This window comes from Lissotriton vulgaris, chromosome 8, assembly GCF_964263255.1.
Source record: "Lissotriton vulgaris chromosome 8, aLisVul1.2, whole genome shotgun sequence".
NCBI classification, from domain to species: domain Eukaryota; kingdom Metazoa; phylum Chordata; class Amphibia; order Caudata; family Salamandridae; genus Lissotriton; species Lissotriton vulgaris.
This window is the reverse complement of record NC_141696.1, coordinates 118,124,480-118,141,250: the sequence shown is the minus strand read 5'-3', so window position 1 is coordinate 118,141,250 and position 16,771 is coordinate 118,124,480. Positions and strand designations below refer to the sequence as shown.

The window sequence follows — 16,771 nt, the reverse complement described above, 5'->3', positions numbered from 1 at the left end:
AAATATTTACTACAATGTTGCCAACCAGTACTTGGGATAAATTGTGGTTTAGGCTTCACAAAACATCTTGTGCTGCTAATGCTACACAAACCCTTTATTTCGTCTACCATCGGATATTATTTTCTCCTGTGTCCCTAGCATCCTTCACAACGAGCATGTCCACTACTTGTTGGTCCCTTTGCTGTCCTACTGATGATTTAAAACACATGTTATTTGAATGTTCCCTCATCGACAGTTTTGGCAATTGGTTTGGTCCCAAATTGAATTTGTTTTTTAAAGTTAGGATACCCTTCTCTATAATAAACATATTCCTTGGCACTCAATTGTTAGACCTACTGTTAGACATTGTTAGACCTACTGCTAGCTATTGCTTTTCATTTAATAACCTCAAATTGGAAACAAGCGGATAAAGTTAATTTTAGATCCTGGTGGAATGCTGTGTGTTTCCACCATAGACTAGATACTAATTACGTCTCCCCTATTTCCCTAGTGATTAAAAGAGACCTTTTATGTCTTCCACAAACCACATATTTATCCTTATCTTCCGCTTCTATTGTAAAAGTTATAACTGTATCAGATGATGTTAGGAAACCACCTTCAATTTGTCTCCTTGCCTTCTCTTTCTTAAACAATTAGAAGTTATCTCTTCTATATTTTTTGATCATGTAATTTTAAATCTACTTATGGTTATGCTTACAGTGTTAAACCAGTTGTTGTTCTTGCCTTTTATTCTAATTATTATAATTTAACTACATATTGCTGCTTCCCTCCCCTTCCCGCCTCCCCCCCCCCCCTTTGGTTTATAATGTATACTTCTTCCTTTTGTATACAGCTTGATAGTCTAATGTCCCCTTTTATTTCGCTTTTCACATCACTTTTATATTAAATAGGATCTGTTGTAACTATTACAATGCTGTTCTTTTGCTTGTTTTTCTTAATAAACTAAAACTTAAAAATAAAAAAATCAAATTCAGTAGTGAAGTTGGATTTATAATAAATATTTAAGAAAATTGACAATCAAAAAGTTAGTAATTAGCTTTAGCCTGGTGGCAGATAAATCTGACATTGATTCTCCTTAATGAGGAATGAAGACTGCTCTCGTAGGAACAATGACTTAGGCCAGTGGGAGGAAGAACCGGTCCCAAAACCACTTTGTAGTAGCAGAAGAGGAGGTGACTGGTCATTTCCCTAATCACACCCCTGCCTCAGAATGGTAACTAATCAAAATATCGAGTTTTTAATTTCGACTAGACATAATATCGAGGTAAAAATATAGAATATACATAATATCGACTAGACATAATATAGACTACAAAAATATCGACTAGAAAAAATTAATATCGACTAGAATAGCAAAAATATCGAATCAAAAATATAGAATGGACATAATATCGACTAGACAGAATATAGACAACAAAAATATCGAATTTAAGGTAAGTTAATATTAATATTTACTTTTTGTGTAATATAATTCTGTAGCGGGTTGTGGGTTTATAGGGGAATAGAGTGGGAAGTAATTTAATTATAATTAATTAAATATGTTATTTTATTTATTGGTATTTATTTAGAATTAATTGTTAAATTATTATTAATTGGTAATTAATTAAAATATAATTGCTAATTAATTTTAATTGGTTAAATTATAAATATTTTATTTTTAGTAATTTATTTTCTGTAGTGGGTTGTGGGTTTATAGGGGAATAGGGTGGGAAGTAATTTTATTATAATTAATTAAAAATGTAATTTAATTTTTGGGTCTTTATTTAGAATTATTTGTTTATTAATTGGCAATTAATTAAAATATAATTGGTAATTAAATTTAATTGATTAATTGATAAATATGTTAATTTTAGTAATTTATTTTCTGTAGCGGGTTGTGGATTTATAGGGGAATAGGGTGGCAAGTAATTTATTATAATTAATTAAATATGTTATTTTAATTATTGGTATTTATTTAGAATTAATTGTAAATTAATTATTAATTTGTAATTAAATAAAATATATTTTGTAATATATTGTAATTGATTAAGAGATAATTATGTTACTTTTATTAAATTAATTTCTGTAGTGGGTTGTGTGTTTTTAGGGGAATAGATTGTGAAGAAATTTAATTGTAAGTAATAACATTTTTGAATAAAACATTTATTGAGTTAATTTGTCAAAATATGTTTAAATTGTAAATTATGTTATTATTAATATATTTTTTTTTTAATTTTTAAAACCTTTATTTGAAAATGCACACAGCTATTCAGCCCGACATCCCGGAGGCAAGGCAGCATGGTGAATCAGGAGAGCAATAGTGCAAAAACATTCGTTTCAGTACAGTGCAGGTTGTTTTTATATTTTATATAGGAAGAAAACATAGAACAAAGAAAGTAGAAACGCCAAACGGCGCTAAAGAGTGGCAATGGAGTAGAGTAATCTATCGAGGAGTTGGTAGCGGACAGGGGAGAGCAAGCATTGAAACGCTGATACAGGAGAGTGAAGCAGGATAGTAGAGGGGAGGAGGAAAAACAGGATCAGACAGTACAACGTATCACAGTTGGTTGTCACAGGCTATGGTGACATATGTTCATCTATGGAAACAGGCTCCGGCGGCAGGCAAATATCTCCCTGGTAAGCATTCCAGGCCTCCCACACTTTTGTCCATTTCTGGGGCCTACCTCTGGCAACATAGACCGTCTTTTCCCTGAACATGCACCAATCCATGTTGGCCTTCCACTGTACCACCAGGGGAGCCATGGCAGCGCCCCACTTTTGCGCAATGTCCCGTTTCGCCACCATGTTGCCCAGGGTCACCCATTGGGTCTGTGCTACATTGTGATCGGATGGTTCCTAGATGTTGAGAAGACACCTCCGAGCCTCTGCATTTGCCACCACCCCAGTTACCTCGCTCATAATCCTGTGTACACGTCTCCAGTAGGAGGCAATGATTGGGCATTCCCATATAATGTGCAGAAAGGTTGCAAGGGCACCACAGCCACGACGACAGAGCCCGTCGGGCGAGTATCCCATACGCACAAGCCGGGGGCCAGTCACATACACTCTGTGTAGGATCTTGAATTGTACCAGCCGAAGACGAGAGGAGATGGCAACTTCCTTAGGGGAGGACACAGCGCTCTGCCAGTCCTCATCGTCAATCTCCAGGCCGTCACCCACCCACTGATCCCGCACTCCAAGGAGAAGGTCGGTGCGGACATTGATTAGTTTTTTATACAACAGTGATATAGCACTATCGGGCATATGGCCATCCAACACTCTGTCTTCCAAGGGGGAGCTCTCTGGAATCGCCCCCTCCGCCGGTTTGGCAGAGAGCAGCGCGTGCCGCAGCTGAGCATAGCGGAAGGACTCCAAGCCGCCCAACTGGTATTCAGCCTGTAGTTGAAGAAAGGTCTTGATCTCACCCTTAGAGATCATGTCATCTACCCTTGAGATACCTATGAGGTCCCATTTATCAAAGCCCTTGGTGTGCCATAACCTGCCCAAGATATCAGAGTCATACAGAGGGGTGAATCTGGTCAGCCTGCCCTGCCAGCCCTGCGCCTTCGTGATCGTTCGCCAGATGTGGACCGCCGTCTTCGTTGGACCCGACATCCGCCCATCCAAAGACCTCGAGTACAGTGCCCGGTAATAGTTGCCACCACCCAGGAGCCATCTATCCATTGCATAGCCGGGGCTGTTCACCGGGCCGTACAAACCATGGTTAATGGCCGCCAGTTAGGAGGCCCAGTAATACCTACGCACATCAGGCAGTGCAACGCCTCCGTCGTACCACGGAAGCGTGAGCTTCGTGATAGCGACGCGGGGTCGGCCATCCCAGAGTAAGGCACGTTGAAGGCTCTCAATCTCCCGAAAATAGCGGGCCGGGACTGGATCTTGGGTGTTCTGCAATGCGTAAAGGAATCGGGGTAAAGACATCATCTTGAATAATGCTGCACGGCCCAGCAGGGAGAGCGGCAACTTGCGCCAGCTCTCCACATCACGCCGGAGACGCAGGAGAGGAGGGAGCAAGTTATGGTCATATCTCGCCTTCGAGCTCCCGGAGATGTAAATCCCCAAGTACTTAAAACCTTGAGTGGCCATCTGTATGTTGCAGCCTCTGGGGAGGCGCGGTGTGTCCCCCTTTAGGACATACAGGGAGGACTTGGCCCAGTTGATAACGAGGCCAGAGTGCCGTCCAAAAAGTCTGAGTACATCGCATGCCACGATGAGTGACTTTCAGGGGGAGGTTAAGTAGAGCAGAATATCATCGGCATAGAGGGAGATTCTGTCTTCGAAACCGGGGGCCCAGGTGATGCCATGCAGATCAGGGTGTGTGCGCAGCATGGCCGCAAGCGGCTCAAGAGCAAGGGCAAACAGCAGAGGCGACAAAGGGCAGCCCTGTCTGGTGCCCCTGTGAAGGGCAAAAGACGCCGATAGACGGCCATTAACCGCCACGTTGGCCAGCGGATCGGCGTAGAGAAGTTTTACCCAACTCACAAACACCGGGCCAAAACCGAGCTTCGTCAACACCGCCCAGAGGTAACTCCACTCAAGAGAATCAAAGGCCATCGTGGCGTCAAGGGAAGCGAGGACTGCCGGTTCCTCAAGAGTATGGGCCCTAGCCATGGTGCCGTGGAGTCGACGCAAGTTAAGAGCGGTGTTGCGGTGAGGAATAAAGCCCGACTGGTCCGGATGCACTAAGTCACCAATAACTCCAATCAGTCGATTGGCGAGTAGCTTGGCGAGGATCTTAGGCTCAACATTCAGGAGAGAAATGGGACGATAAGAACGACACAGGTCTCTCGGCTTCCCTTCCTTATGGATGACCACAATGGTGGCCAACCTCTGGTCAAGGGGAAGAAGGGCGGCGTCTCGCGCCTCCAAAAACATAGTGCGCAAGTGCGGGGAAACCACGTCCGGCCGAATCTTATACAACTCGACCGGGATGCCATTGGGGCCAGGTGCCTTACCCGACTGCAACGAACGGATCGCAAGAGCGATCTCATCTGCAGATATATCTCTGTCCAAATCGTCGCGGTCTTCATCAGAGAGACAGGGAAGGTCAACGGCCGAGAGAAGCGCTGTCGAGTCAGCCTCGGAGCGGTCCGAAGTAGAGGTGTAGACTCCCCGGAAATAATCAGCAAAAGACTCGGCAATGGCTCTGGGGTCAGAGACACTCACGTAAGCATGGGCGGAAAATCCGTTTCGCTCGCGGATTTTGCGGATTTTCGGTAAATTCGCAATCTGCGAGATTCGCGAATCTCCCGCAAATCCGCGAGCAGCGGATTTTATGGCTTGCTCGCACTGTTCGCGTGAGTTCGCGGCTTCCCAGTACAACTTCGCGCCCCGCGAATAAGCGCTAAATTGCAGAAATACGATCTTAGCAAAACTGAAACTACTTACCAGGTTCAAAAGTTCAGGCTCATCATTAGTAGCCATTTCCTGTAGTGCTTCCTGAGGGGCCCCTCCAGAGTTCAGTTGCCAGTTGCAACTATTATGTGACCCTGCTCTGAACCTCAGAATAGTTACACATATGCCACAAAGGTCCTGAATTACAGCTAAGGGAGACAAGCAGGAGCCAGGCTGGAAGTTCAAATCCATTAATCAGCCCCTAATTCATTATTGTCAGTTGGGGCAGGGCAGGTGTTGTAACTAATTTTGCAACAATGAAAGCACTTAGCAAGTGCAAAATATCACTAATCAGGAAGCACTAAGGAAGCAGGTGCCAGCTAAAAAAATGTTCTGTGACACATTAATCAGCCCCAAATTAATTCAGGTCACTTGAGGCAGGGAAGGTGTGCTTTGCTTTGCCACAATAATGTACACTGACTGGACAACCAGAGGGTGCTGTGATGAAACAGAGGGTGGCATGGGTGGGCCAGAGGGTGGCATGAGTAGTCAGAGAGTGGCAGTGGTGACAGAGAGTGGCAAACACAAAAAAAAAAATCCGAGAATTCGCGGATTTTGCGGATTGCGAGTTCGCAAATCCGCAAAATTCGCGAACGCGAGATTCGCAAAATTCGCCCATGCTTACACTCACGCCGTCGTCGCCCATAATCTCGGGCATGACTCGGCTAGCCATATCCCTCCTGTCCAGCCAGGCGAGCAACTTCCCAGCCTTGTCACCAACGTCGTAGATACGACCCTGCTGTTCCTTAGCCAAAGCCAGGGCAGCATTCGTGGCAAGATCGCGATATTCAGACTGTTTGAGGGAAAGGGTGTGTAGGAGAGCTGGGTCGGGCTCGGTCTCCAACTGGGAGTCAAGGCCCATAATCTCCTCCTCGATGCGCACCAAGTCGGCATCTCTGACTCTTCGGGCTTCCGCTATGAGAGCGAAGGCCTCGCCTCTCAAAACAGTCTTAAACGCCTCCCACAGGGTCGCGGCCGAGCCAACCGAACCCTCATTTTCAGAAAAGTAAAGGTCGATGGCCTTGGCTAGGAGAGCGCGAGTTTTGGGATTGCGGAAATACCAGGGGTTAATCGCCACCGGCTGGTCCGTCAGGATGATGTCAAAGTCAAATGAGACCCATAACGGGGAATGATCAGAAATACCCCGCGCCAAAAATCGGGCCTCAGACACGGCAGGCGCATGTGCTGCTAGGGTGAGAACATAATCTATACGAGAAAGACTACCATGTGCGCCGGAATGGAAGGAAAAGTGGCAGAGCGAAGGATGTAAAAGCCGCCAGCTATCCACTAATCCCATGGTCTGGAGGAAGGAGGGCAACCACAATTGGGAACCCCGGAGGTCCCTAGGTGGGTGGCGGTCCAAGGAGCCAGAACAAACTGAATTAAAATCACCCCCCCACAACCAATAAATCAGCAGGCAAAGTTAAAATGGCGCCACCAAGGTCTTGAAAAGTACTAGATTGTAGGCCTGGGGGAACGTAAACCGAAAGTAACGTCAGGGCACGCCCTTCCCATCTTCCCGCCACTGCGGCGTACCGCCCCCTCTCATCAATCAGAGTGACGTCTATCTCAAGTGGAAGGGACGCACGTACAAGGACACCCGCCCCCTGAGATCCCGAAGAGAACCCTGAATGGGCCACCATTTTGTATCCCTTACGATTGAGTGCTTTGCACGTGTTCCCAACCAAGTGCGTCTCCTGCAAAAGGACAACATCAGGCATATGGCGTTTAAGCAGTTGAATCACAACCCCTCTCTTGATACGGTCACCCAGCCCATTAACATTCCAACTGAGTACTCGCAACTTCCTACCCCCCATCATCCTGCCACCCGCCCCATCCACCCCAAACAATCCTCAACAGCAAGTGAAACTTAACATTGTATACGACCCATTGCCTAAGAAAGAAAGGAAAGAAAGAGCAATCAAACGAGAAAACTTGCCCAACTCCACCCCCCACCCTGCACCCCTGCAGCAGACTAAAAAACCCCCCCAACCAGCAGTGTGCCTGTCGCCCCATAAACTAGACTACGAGAAGCCCACCGAGGAGTAGGGAATCTCCACGAACACCTCCCGCCACCCTCCATGTAAACGACAGGAGAATTGGCAAAGTCAACGCAGCATCAGTATCAACAGTCACATGCAGCCGGGCCACCAACCGCCAAAATCTATGAAGTAGAGCCAAGTCCTATTGATCGGAACCACCAGTCGCGCCTCCATCGTGTTCATCTTGGCCATCTCGACGTTGTGGCAGAGTGTCCAACCAGTCGCTCACATTTTCGGGAACATCAAAAAACAGAGCATGACCATCATGTTCAATCCGGAGCTTGGCAGGGAACAACATAGAATACTTAAAGCCCATGTCCCTCAGATGCCGTTTCACTCCCGCATAGCTCTGGCGCTGCCTCTGTACAGTCCTGGTGAAGTCCGGATAAAAGTGTACTTCAGAATTATGGAACTTAAGCGGTCCATGCCTCCTGGATGCCTGTAGGATCGCATCTCGGTCCCGAAAATTGAGGAGCCGTGCAATGATGGGTCTAGGCGCCACGCCCGACTTCGGCGGGCCGCCCGGAACCCGGTGGGCGCGCTCCACTGAAAAGAAATTACTCAGGCCAGAAGGCGCCAGATGTGTCTGCACCAGTTCCTCCACAAAAAGGTCCACTGCCGCTTCCTCCGAGCCTTCCGGAACACCAATGATGCGGACATTCTGCCGCCTGGCACGTCCCTCAAAATCCTCCAGCCTCCTGGAGAAGTGATCGGTGGTCAATCGCAAATTCCGGACCTCAGTCTGTAGGTCTGAGACATCGTTGGTTAGGCTAGAGGTCTTGATATCAAGCGACTTCACACGGTCGTTTGTCTTACCCAGGTCGGCCCTGATAAGAGTGAGATCCACTGCCAAAGTGTCCACCTTGTGGGTCAAGACTTCATGCTGTTTTTGCATTTCGGACCGAATGCCCGCGATGGCCCCCATAACGTCGCCAAGGGTAGGTTCGGACCCACCGGGCGAGCCCGTCTGAGGAGGGTCTCTAGTGGAGGCCCCAACATTGGGTGGCGTCCGTGGCTGGACATACCGCTCAATCCTATTCTGTTGTGTCTGGGTCTTGCCCCGGACGCCTTTGTTCGACGTCTTGTCGGGGTCCCCCTGCCCGCCATGACAGGTCCGATGAGAACAAAGGGTCACACCGCCCAAGCTAGAGCCAAGTGTACCGAGCCAGGATCAAAGTCGATATTCAGACCAGGCCGATGATAAATGGCGCCTCGATCACAAGCACTCCGCCAGATGGGACCTCGAGCAGCCACTTCGCATTCCAGTCGTGCGGAGTGGCGGAGATCCAGGAGACAATGGAGCGTCCCTGGCACGAACTTCCACTCGACGTATCTTAGCGTAGGAACCACCGATTTAAAGGCGGAAAGCGGCTCCCGCGTCAGTGACCATTCACGAGGTAATATCCACCAACGTGGATCAGGAGTTCGAACAGGATATTTGCGGAGGATCGGAGGGTCCGCGGAGCTCCAAGCTTACGCGGCCATCTTGGTTGCCCGCGAAGCTCCTCCTCAATTATGTTATTATTAATAGGTAAATAATTAGTATTAGTAGGTAATTTTTATTATAAAATCATTTTTATTTGTATTTTAATTGATTATTTAATATATGTTACACAATTGTAAAATAGTTTAATTAATTTGTAATTGAGGTTACTATTTATATTATTTATATTTAAATAAGAAGTATTTATTTGGCCTACTAGTGCACTCACTGTAGTTGGAATAGTAATTTTAGCCCTACGCTATCCAACGCTTTCCCTACTGTTGCACTCACTGGAGTTGGAATAGTAATTTTTACCCCTACACTATCCAACGCTTTCCCTACTGTTGCACTCACTGGAGTGGGAATAGTAATTTTTACCCCCACGCTATCCAACGCTTTCCCTACTGTTGCACTCTTTGGAGTGGGAATAGTAATTTTAACCTTACGCTATCCAACGCTTAATCTACTGTTGCACTCACTGGAGTTGGAATAGTAAATTAAACCCCTACGCTATCCAACGCTTTCCCTACTGTTGCACTTTCTGGAGTGGGAATAGTAATTTTAACCCTACGCTATCCAACGCTTACCCTACTGTTACACTCACTGGAGTTGGAATAGTAATTTAAACCCCTACGCTATCCAATGTATTCCCTACTGTTGCACTCTCTGGAGTTGGAATAGTAATTTTTACCTCTACGCTATCCAACGCTTACCCTACTGTTACACACACTGGAGTTGGAATAGTAATTTAAACCCCTACGCTATCCAACGCTTTCCCTAATGTTGCACTCACTGGAGTGGGAATGGTAATTTTTACCTCTACGCTATCCAACGCTTTTCATACAGTTGCACTCTCTGGAGTGGGAATAGTAATTTTTACCCCTACGCTATCCAACGCTTTCCCTACTGTTGCACTCGCTGGAGTGGGAATAGTAATTTTTACCCCTACGCTATCCAACGCTTTCCCTACTGTTGAACTCTCGGGAGTGGAAATAGTAATTCTTACCCCTACACTATCCAACTCTTTCTCTACTGTTGCACTTACTGGAGTCGTTACAGTAAATTTAACCCCTTTGCTATCCTACGTTAAAAATATTGTATATGTTTTGTAAATAATATGTGTATATATATATATGTATTAAAAATATATAATTTTTTTAGTTACATTAATTATTTCTCAATTTTTCGTTTATTTAAGTATTTTAAATATGTTTACATTAATTTGATTTATTATAATATTAGTTTTAATTTACTTTTAAGACATTCGATATTTTGACAGTCTATATTTTTTACACTCAATATTTTGGAGTCGATATTTTTGTACTTACCTGTTTGAAGATAGGAAGTCGATATTCTTGCAGTCGATATTTTTAACTCGATATTCTGTCCTCTCGATATTTTGACTGTCGATTTTCTGTCAGTGATCCCCCCAGGATAGTGCAGAGTGACAGTTTGCAATAAGGCAAACAGGATGTGCTGCAATAGAGTGGTAGACTGCTCCTGGGAACTTATTCTCATCGGTTAAAGAATGCCCAGGAGTCACCTCCTCCCACTGGCTCCTGGAACCGTCAAAGCTGGCACTTTATCCGCAGATCAGGAGAAAACTCTCAGGACCTGCAGAAAAACAATAGAGCACTGGGCCTGCTGTTTGAGACCTTTGTGGAGACTAGACCTGCGACCACTTTTACCCAGTGCTAAGAAGTGGATTCCATGAATCAACTGGCTGACCTCCTATGTGGCTACAGCAGTCTTCAAGAGGTCTTCTTCCTGAAATTCCTAGCTGATGAGTAACAACTGGAATTAGATTGAGCCCTGATGGTGGCCCCTGCTGGATTGAGTCTTGGCCCGTAAATACAGTCCTTAAGGTCCCATGAGCCATAGAAGTGATCAAGAGGAACTGCTCCAGACAGTGGTGCAGGAACGATTTTCAGAGTGGGGGTGCTGCTATTAATTTTATATCACTGACGTCATAGGGACGTCATAGGGATTGTTAAAAATCCAAGCATAACACATAAAACAAGTGTAGCACATGTGCAACACCCATTCAGCAGAAGAGTGGTATGGGTACGGTATGAAACCGGTGGTGCATTTTGGAGCACTTGGGTGGTAGTGTAAAGTCATTTTCAAACATCACAATTTACAGTGAACTAGCCACTAAATTTGCATAGACATGCAGTTTTCTCGGTAAAACTATATAGCACATAATTAATAATGCGTGGAAATTGGGGTTGAGCAAATATATAATTTTTGCATCATCAAGTAAAGTGCCTTGATTTGTTGTAAACATATTTAAATCTCTTCCCTCAAAATTACAAAAAAAATGTGCTCCATTTATTATTTCCAAATTGCTGATACATTTTGAAATATGGGTAAATTGAATTTACATGTATTTAAATCTTGTATGATAGAAAAAGGCTGACATCCTACCGCTATTACTTTTGCTTTCTGTGCCCCAGCAAAATGGTCATCTTGGATACTTTTGCAAAATCCTCTCACTTTGTAGTCCGAGAAATAAAAGTAAACACCAGTTTCCAAATAAGCAGCAGTTTGCCAGAAGATATAAACAAACATTTGACCTATGTCGTTGAATGCACAGCAAATGTGACAGGAGATACATAAAGCGCCACTTTCCCTGCGCCACCATTAGAAACCCTTGAGCCACTATGGATGTGTCGTATTTACAATACTGTGCACCATGGCTCTAGAATTGACAGATGCGTTAGAAATTCTGACGCATCTGTAGACGCAAAAGCCACGCATTGCTGGAGTTGTGTCAGAAGCACAACGCAACCAAAGCAATACATGGGGAGGCCTATCCTCATTGTGCTGCGTCACTCCTTACGCCTGCTTCAAGCAGGCGTAACAATTTGATGCAGTGGCGTCCTAGAAGTGGCGCAGTGAAATCTTGTAGATTTCACAGCGTCACTTTTATGAGGCTTTTATGCGTTGGAACGCCCACCCTGCATACATTATACCTGACGCAGGTATAATGTGACGCAGGGCTTTATAACTTGATGTATCTCCCTAGATGCGTCAAGTTGTAAATGGGCCGCATTTTAGCGCAGCTGCTGCGTAACAAAAAGTGATGCAATAGTGGTGCAAAAATAACGCAAGGTGCTTGTAAATCTGCCCCAAAATCTAAAGCCATCAAAATTGCTCATTCACCTTTCGAACTCCAGAAACCACTACTTCCAGTGCTTTTGGCTCCAGAAGCTCAGAACATTTGGCACTAGGAACATTTCTAGATTACTGATACCTTCGGAGCATCAGCGGAACCTCACGGCGAAGGATTCCAATTTCGAAGAGACTTTTTCAGAGACAGCTTCAAGCGTGCCCCACTAGAGAATTTTGAGTTCCATACAAAAGACCTGGGCCCAGACTTACCAAGACTTTGTGTCAGGTTTGCATTGCTTTGTTAACACAGACCCGGCACAAAGACTATTTAACAATCCAGCACAAATTATGAGCTAAGCCAGGCTGCTGTCTACCATTGGTTGCAATTACTATTGTTGTTTACCATATCAGGTTTCTTGCCTTTTCCTTGTGGTCGACTTCAACGCACTCAAATTAATAGTTAATTTTTTTAGTCTATCGAAAAGGCATTCACGTTTCCTGGGGCTAGTGCACTGAGCGTGCTACTCATGGCACAATAATGTGTTCACAAAGGCCTTCAGCTTGGGTATTGGTCTAATAGTGAGGTCAAAGCCTTTTGCAAAGGTACATAAACTGGGTTGCTTCCCCTTACATTTGTGCAGGGTGACACCAATTGTAGCAGATTCAATGGGCAGTGAGGCTGGGAAAGAGCATGGCAGCAGGCAGAGGGGAGACCAGTCCCAGGAATCCATACAGAAGAAGAAATTACATGTCCAATAATTTTTAATGACTTTGCCTCATTTTACCCTGTTGAAGAGGCTAAGCTCATCAGCTCATCCACTCCAACCATTCATATTTGTCATGTTACTATTATTTAATTAGGACTAATCATTGGGAGCCTCCTATCAAAATGGGAACGCAAAAGGATCAAGTTCTAGGTCCAACCAGGAACACAACCCACGAGAAGTATGCGGCAGCGCTGCACTTCATTCCAGATTTGGGCATTGTCGTCTTCACATTACGGGAGTCGCACCCGACTCTGTACTGCACGATAGCAGCGTGAAGCCCTGTTAGACATTCACTTGAAACATACTAGCACCTGAACACGTCATAGACGAGGATTACTATTTCTTTTGGATCCCGTACACAAGACCGTGACAATTACCAATTACCACACACAGGGAGTGGCTGCTGCTTCCCTTTCATTTCTTCACCTATGGTCATGGGCCCGGCTGGGTCGGAATTATCACCAGCTGAGCGACCTTCTGTTGTTACACAGCCACATATAGCCCTGAGGATTCGCAATAGCGATGAAACACATGTCGGCTGGCTGTTTTACAAAATAAAGGACTCCATCGGACCACTCTCCCACTGGAGATTCCTACATTTCTCTGTCGCTTTGTTTATTGTTTATGTTTTTGAATGTTACTTAACATGTGATCTACTTTTGAGTGCATTGGGTAAACCTGCAATAGGGGATGAAGCCCCATATTATGGAACTAGGAAACGCAAAATGATCGAGCCCTAGATTATTAATCAGAAAATCTCTGTAGGTGCAAAGGGAGTGTGTTCTACAGCAAAAAGAAGTGAATGGTTATGCATGCTAATATGGATCTGTAAATATATCACAGTTTTTTCTCTGACATTTATTTTATTTTATTTTTTTTATTTTACAGATTTGTAAAGCGCATGGCTGCCCGTTAGCGTCCCAGCGCTAGTAGGAGTTGCTTTATCAATGTCCTGGAATATAATAGAAATCTCCTTATGTCTACCCTTTCAAGAATGCTTCGTAGAGATACACAAAAAATGAAAGAATTTACAGTACCAAATATGTGTCATTTGTCCACACAATGGAAATCCTCTCTTCTTTCCTCCCTTCGTCCTCACGCCAAGACCCCTGTAATGCTAGCCTGCAGTTTGGACTGGACTGTTCCTCTTGAAGCAGAATAGAAGCCTTGTTTGTATAAGGTGGTCCTCGTTGAAGTGGCATAGCGGTAAAAAAAAAAAGGACTAGAATGTTGAACCCAGAATCTGCAAGTGGCGAAACCTTGATCACCGGATCTCCTTCCTGGACAGTTCCCTTACATTTAAAAAGGCAATTCCAGTGGGTGTCAAAGAAACAGTTTGCTTCACACCTAATCCTGTACCTCTAACAACCACCAACAATAGGCATTCATGCAGTTTGATGATATCTGCTGGAGTTTTGAGATTTGTTGTGACATCATTTACCTAATGGTCCCATTAACCTCTTTGGCGCTTATGAGGTATGCTCGTCTTGAGGCACAGTGGAGCTGTGCTCATGATGAGCTGAGCTCGTCATAACTGCTGCGGAACGCCCATGCGGGGCTAATTCCCCTCCTGCGCAGTCGTCCCACAGGAGTGAACGGAGTTGTGACGAGCTCAGCTCCTCTATGCTGCATGACAAGCTGGGCTCGTCACAAGCACCGCGTGCGGCCTCCCCTCCCCCCTGCATCGTGGGGGAATTAGCCCTGCTTGGAAGGGATTAAATCATGTTTATACAAAATTGACAAATGTACAATAATTTAAGAAAATAATATTCCCATAAGACCACAATTTTTGCTTTATTTTTTCAAAAGGTTGTCAGTGTGCAGCTGATCAATATACTTTCTAAGAAATATCCCACACGCATGTGCAAAATACATCTCTATCCTGATCTTAAGAAATAAGCAAAATCTGTATTCCTCTTACCTGCCAGGGCCGGATATCATCAATGTCAGCACAAGAGCCATTTGTGAATGGTCCATGCCCCGGTCTGCATGCCATTAGATTGTTCAATGCGTGACCAAAGGCATATGTTGCAGTATAACTTTGGTATGTTAAGCTTAGATCATTCAGTTCAAATAAAGACAAGGCCAAATGATCCAATATATCTTTCCCTGAACAAGATATAGGTCTGCTTTTTAGTTCTTCTGTAGATGCATTTCTAGTTCCATTGGCCTTTGGAAAGTTGCAGTGGAATGCTTCCTCCCAGAAGAGTTTCATAAATACATCATGAGAGTTTTTAGTTGGTTGCAAGCCATGCAAGAACTCTTCAAAATTCAGCATTTGGTTTGTAGAAGGTGTGATGCCCAGGGATCCATTCAATATCTTCCAGGCATGGTTGGGTAGGAGTCCAGTACTTATGGTAAAGGCTGCACTAAATATCCAGACTTTACTTGTTACCTTTTGTGTGTAGAGTGTTTGCAGCAACACCTTGAAATGAACCTCTGGACCGTGAACAATTATCACTTTCGTTGTATGTCCGCGGATCATTTCAGCAATTTGAAGGACTCGCTCCAGAGAGGATCGAAGGTTAATTTGCTCGACGTATGCTACACAGCCACCAATACCTTCTATGGCTGTCTTTATGCCCTGCCCTCCTTGCAAACCTAAATCATCGTCAGACACTATCATCCCTACCCATGTCCATTGGAAGTGCCCCATTAGTCTTGCCAGAGCCATGTTCTGGAATGTGGAAGCTGGCACCATGCGCATAAAAGAAGGAAACTGGACCTTGTCACTAAGGGAGGAAAGCACAGACCCATGGCTGACCTGTCAGAAATGTGAAATATCAGATTTACATTTTAAAGAGGAAAGCTTAATCTTTACAAGCAGTTCTGTCTCAATGGGTGCTACTCAATGTAGCCATTGGTAGCAGCAACTGAGAAAAAGTCATGAAATAATTGAAGTCTTCCCAGAAATAATGCAATACAGTTCCAAAGGAACTTAAGTGTAAACAGACAAAGAATGGGTAAACAATTGGATATTAAAGTATTTAAATTGTCGATTAACAAGAGTACCAATGCTTTCATAATAAAAACAGAACATACTGCCATTATAAAATGGAAAAAAACCAATCATTTTAAACAATATTTAGAGTCTTTCAACCCATTTGTAGTATAGGTATTAGACACCTAACAAATTGCTTGATTTTATGAAGGTATGTGCTATAGCTAAGTAAGCAATAGGTATAAATCAGGCTCAGTCTGTCTGGAGAATAAGCATTAACCATTCCCTACGCAATAGTGTACAAAAAAGGGAAAAATAGGAATAAGTTCATTTTAGTGTGTTGTTCTGTCACTTTAAGAACAGAAGAAGGTATCAAATAATGTTCAGCAATTATTGATGCATTGAACTTTCTCAAAATTAGTGGAAACAGTTCCAATGATGGTATCCTTACATTTTGACAGATTGCTATTTGTAGAGCATGGGAGTGAAAGTCTAGGCAAGAGAGAAGCGCTAGCCTTGATATAAACTGTTGTTGAGGATTGTACTATGGATTATCGAGCATAGGAATTTCATGGTATTAAAATATCGTGGACAGAAATGTTGAAGGACAAAATATTGATGGCTAGCTGCCCATAGAGGAAGGATAGATTTACCATTCTTAAACCCAATTCTCTGCCCCTTGAAGGTGTTAGTTAACAAAAACCTCTACTTACTTAACTTTTCAATATTTCAGGCTTGATATTCTGGTCATGATATTTCATACCCTTAAGATTTCTATCTTGATGTTCTTACGGCAAACCGTTATTGAGTAGATTTATTCAAGATTTTTATGTGTTTACGTTTTTGTGCATCATTAATAACATGCAGAATGCATTTTAACATTTGATTCCTAGGGGCACAGCTTGATCAGTAAGGCTGGGGAGGGGGTGTGAACTTCAGATTTTCCGACAATCACACTGACATCTAGGGGTCGATTCCGACTCGGCAAACAAATCCTTACGACTATTCGAATTAGTAGCCGTTTCCGTACGAA

General features: G+C 44.1%; 1 protein-coding gene across 1 annotated transcript in view; it reads right to left on the bottom strand.

The window, feature by feature from the left end:
• LOC147693570 (vomeronasal type-2 receptor 26-like) overlaps nucleotides 1-15,423 on the bottom strand; it is a 126,210-nt gene extending 110,787 nt beyond the window's left edge. Inside the window, exon 1 of the mRNA XM_086936050.1 lies at nucleotides 14,719-15,423. Coding sequence (XP_086792176.1) covers nucleotides 14,719-15,423 — 705 coding nt within the window. The remainder of the gene's footprint in view (nucleotides 1-14,718) is intronic.
• Between the last annotated feature and the right edge of the window lie 1,348 nt (nucleotides 15,424-16,771).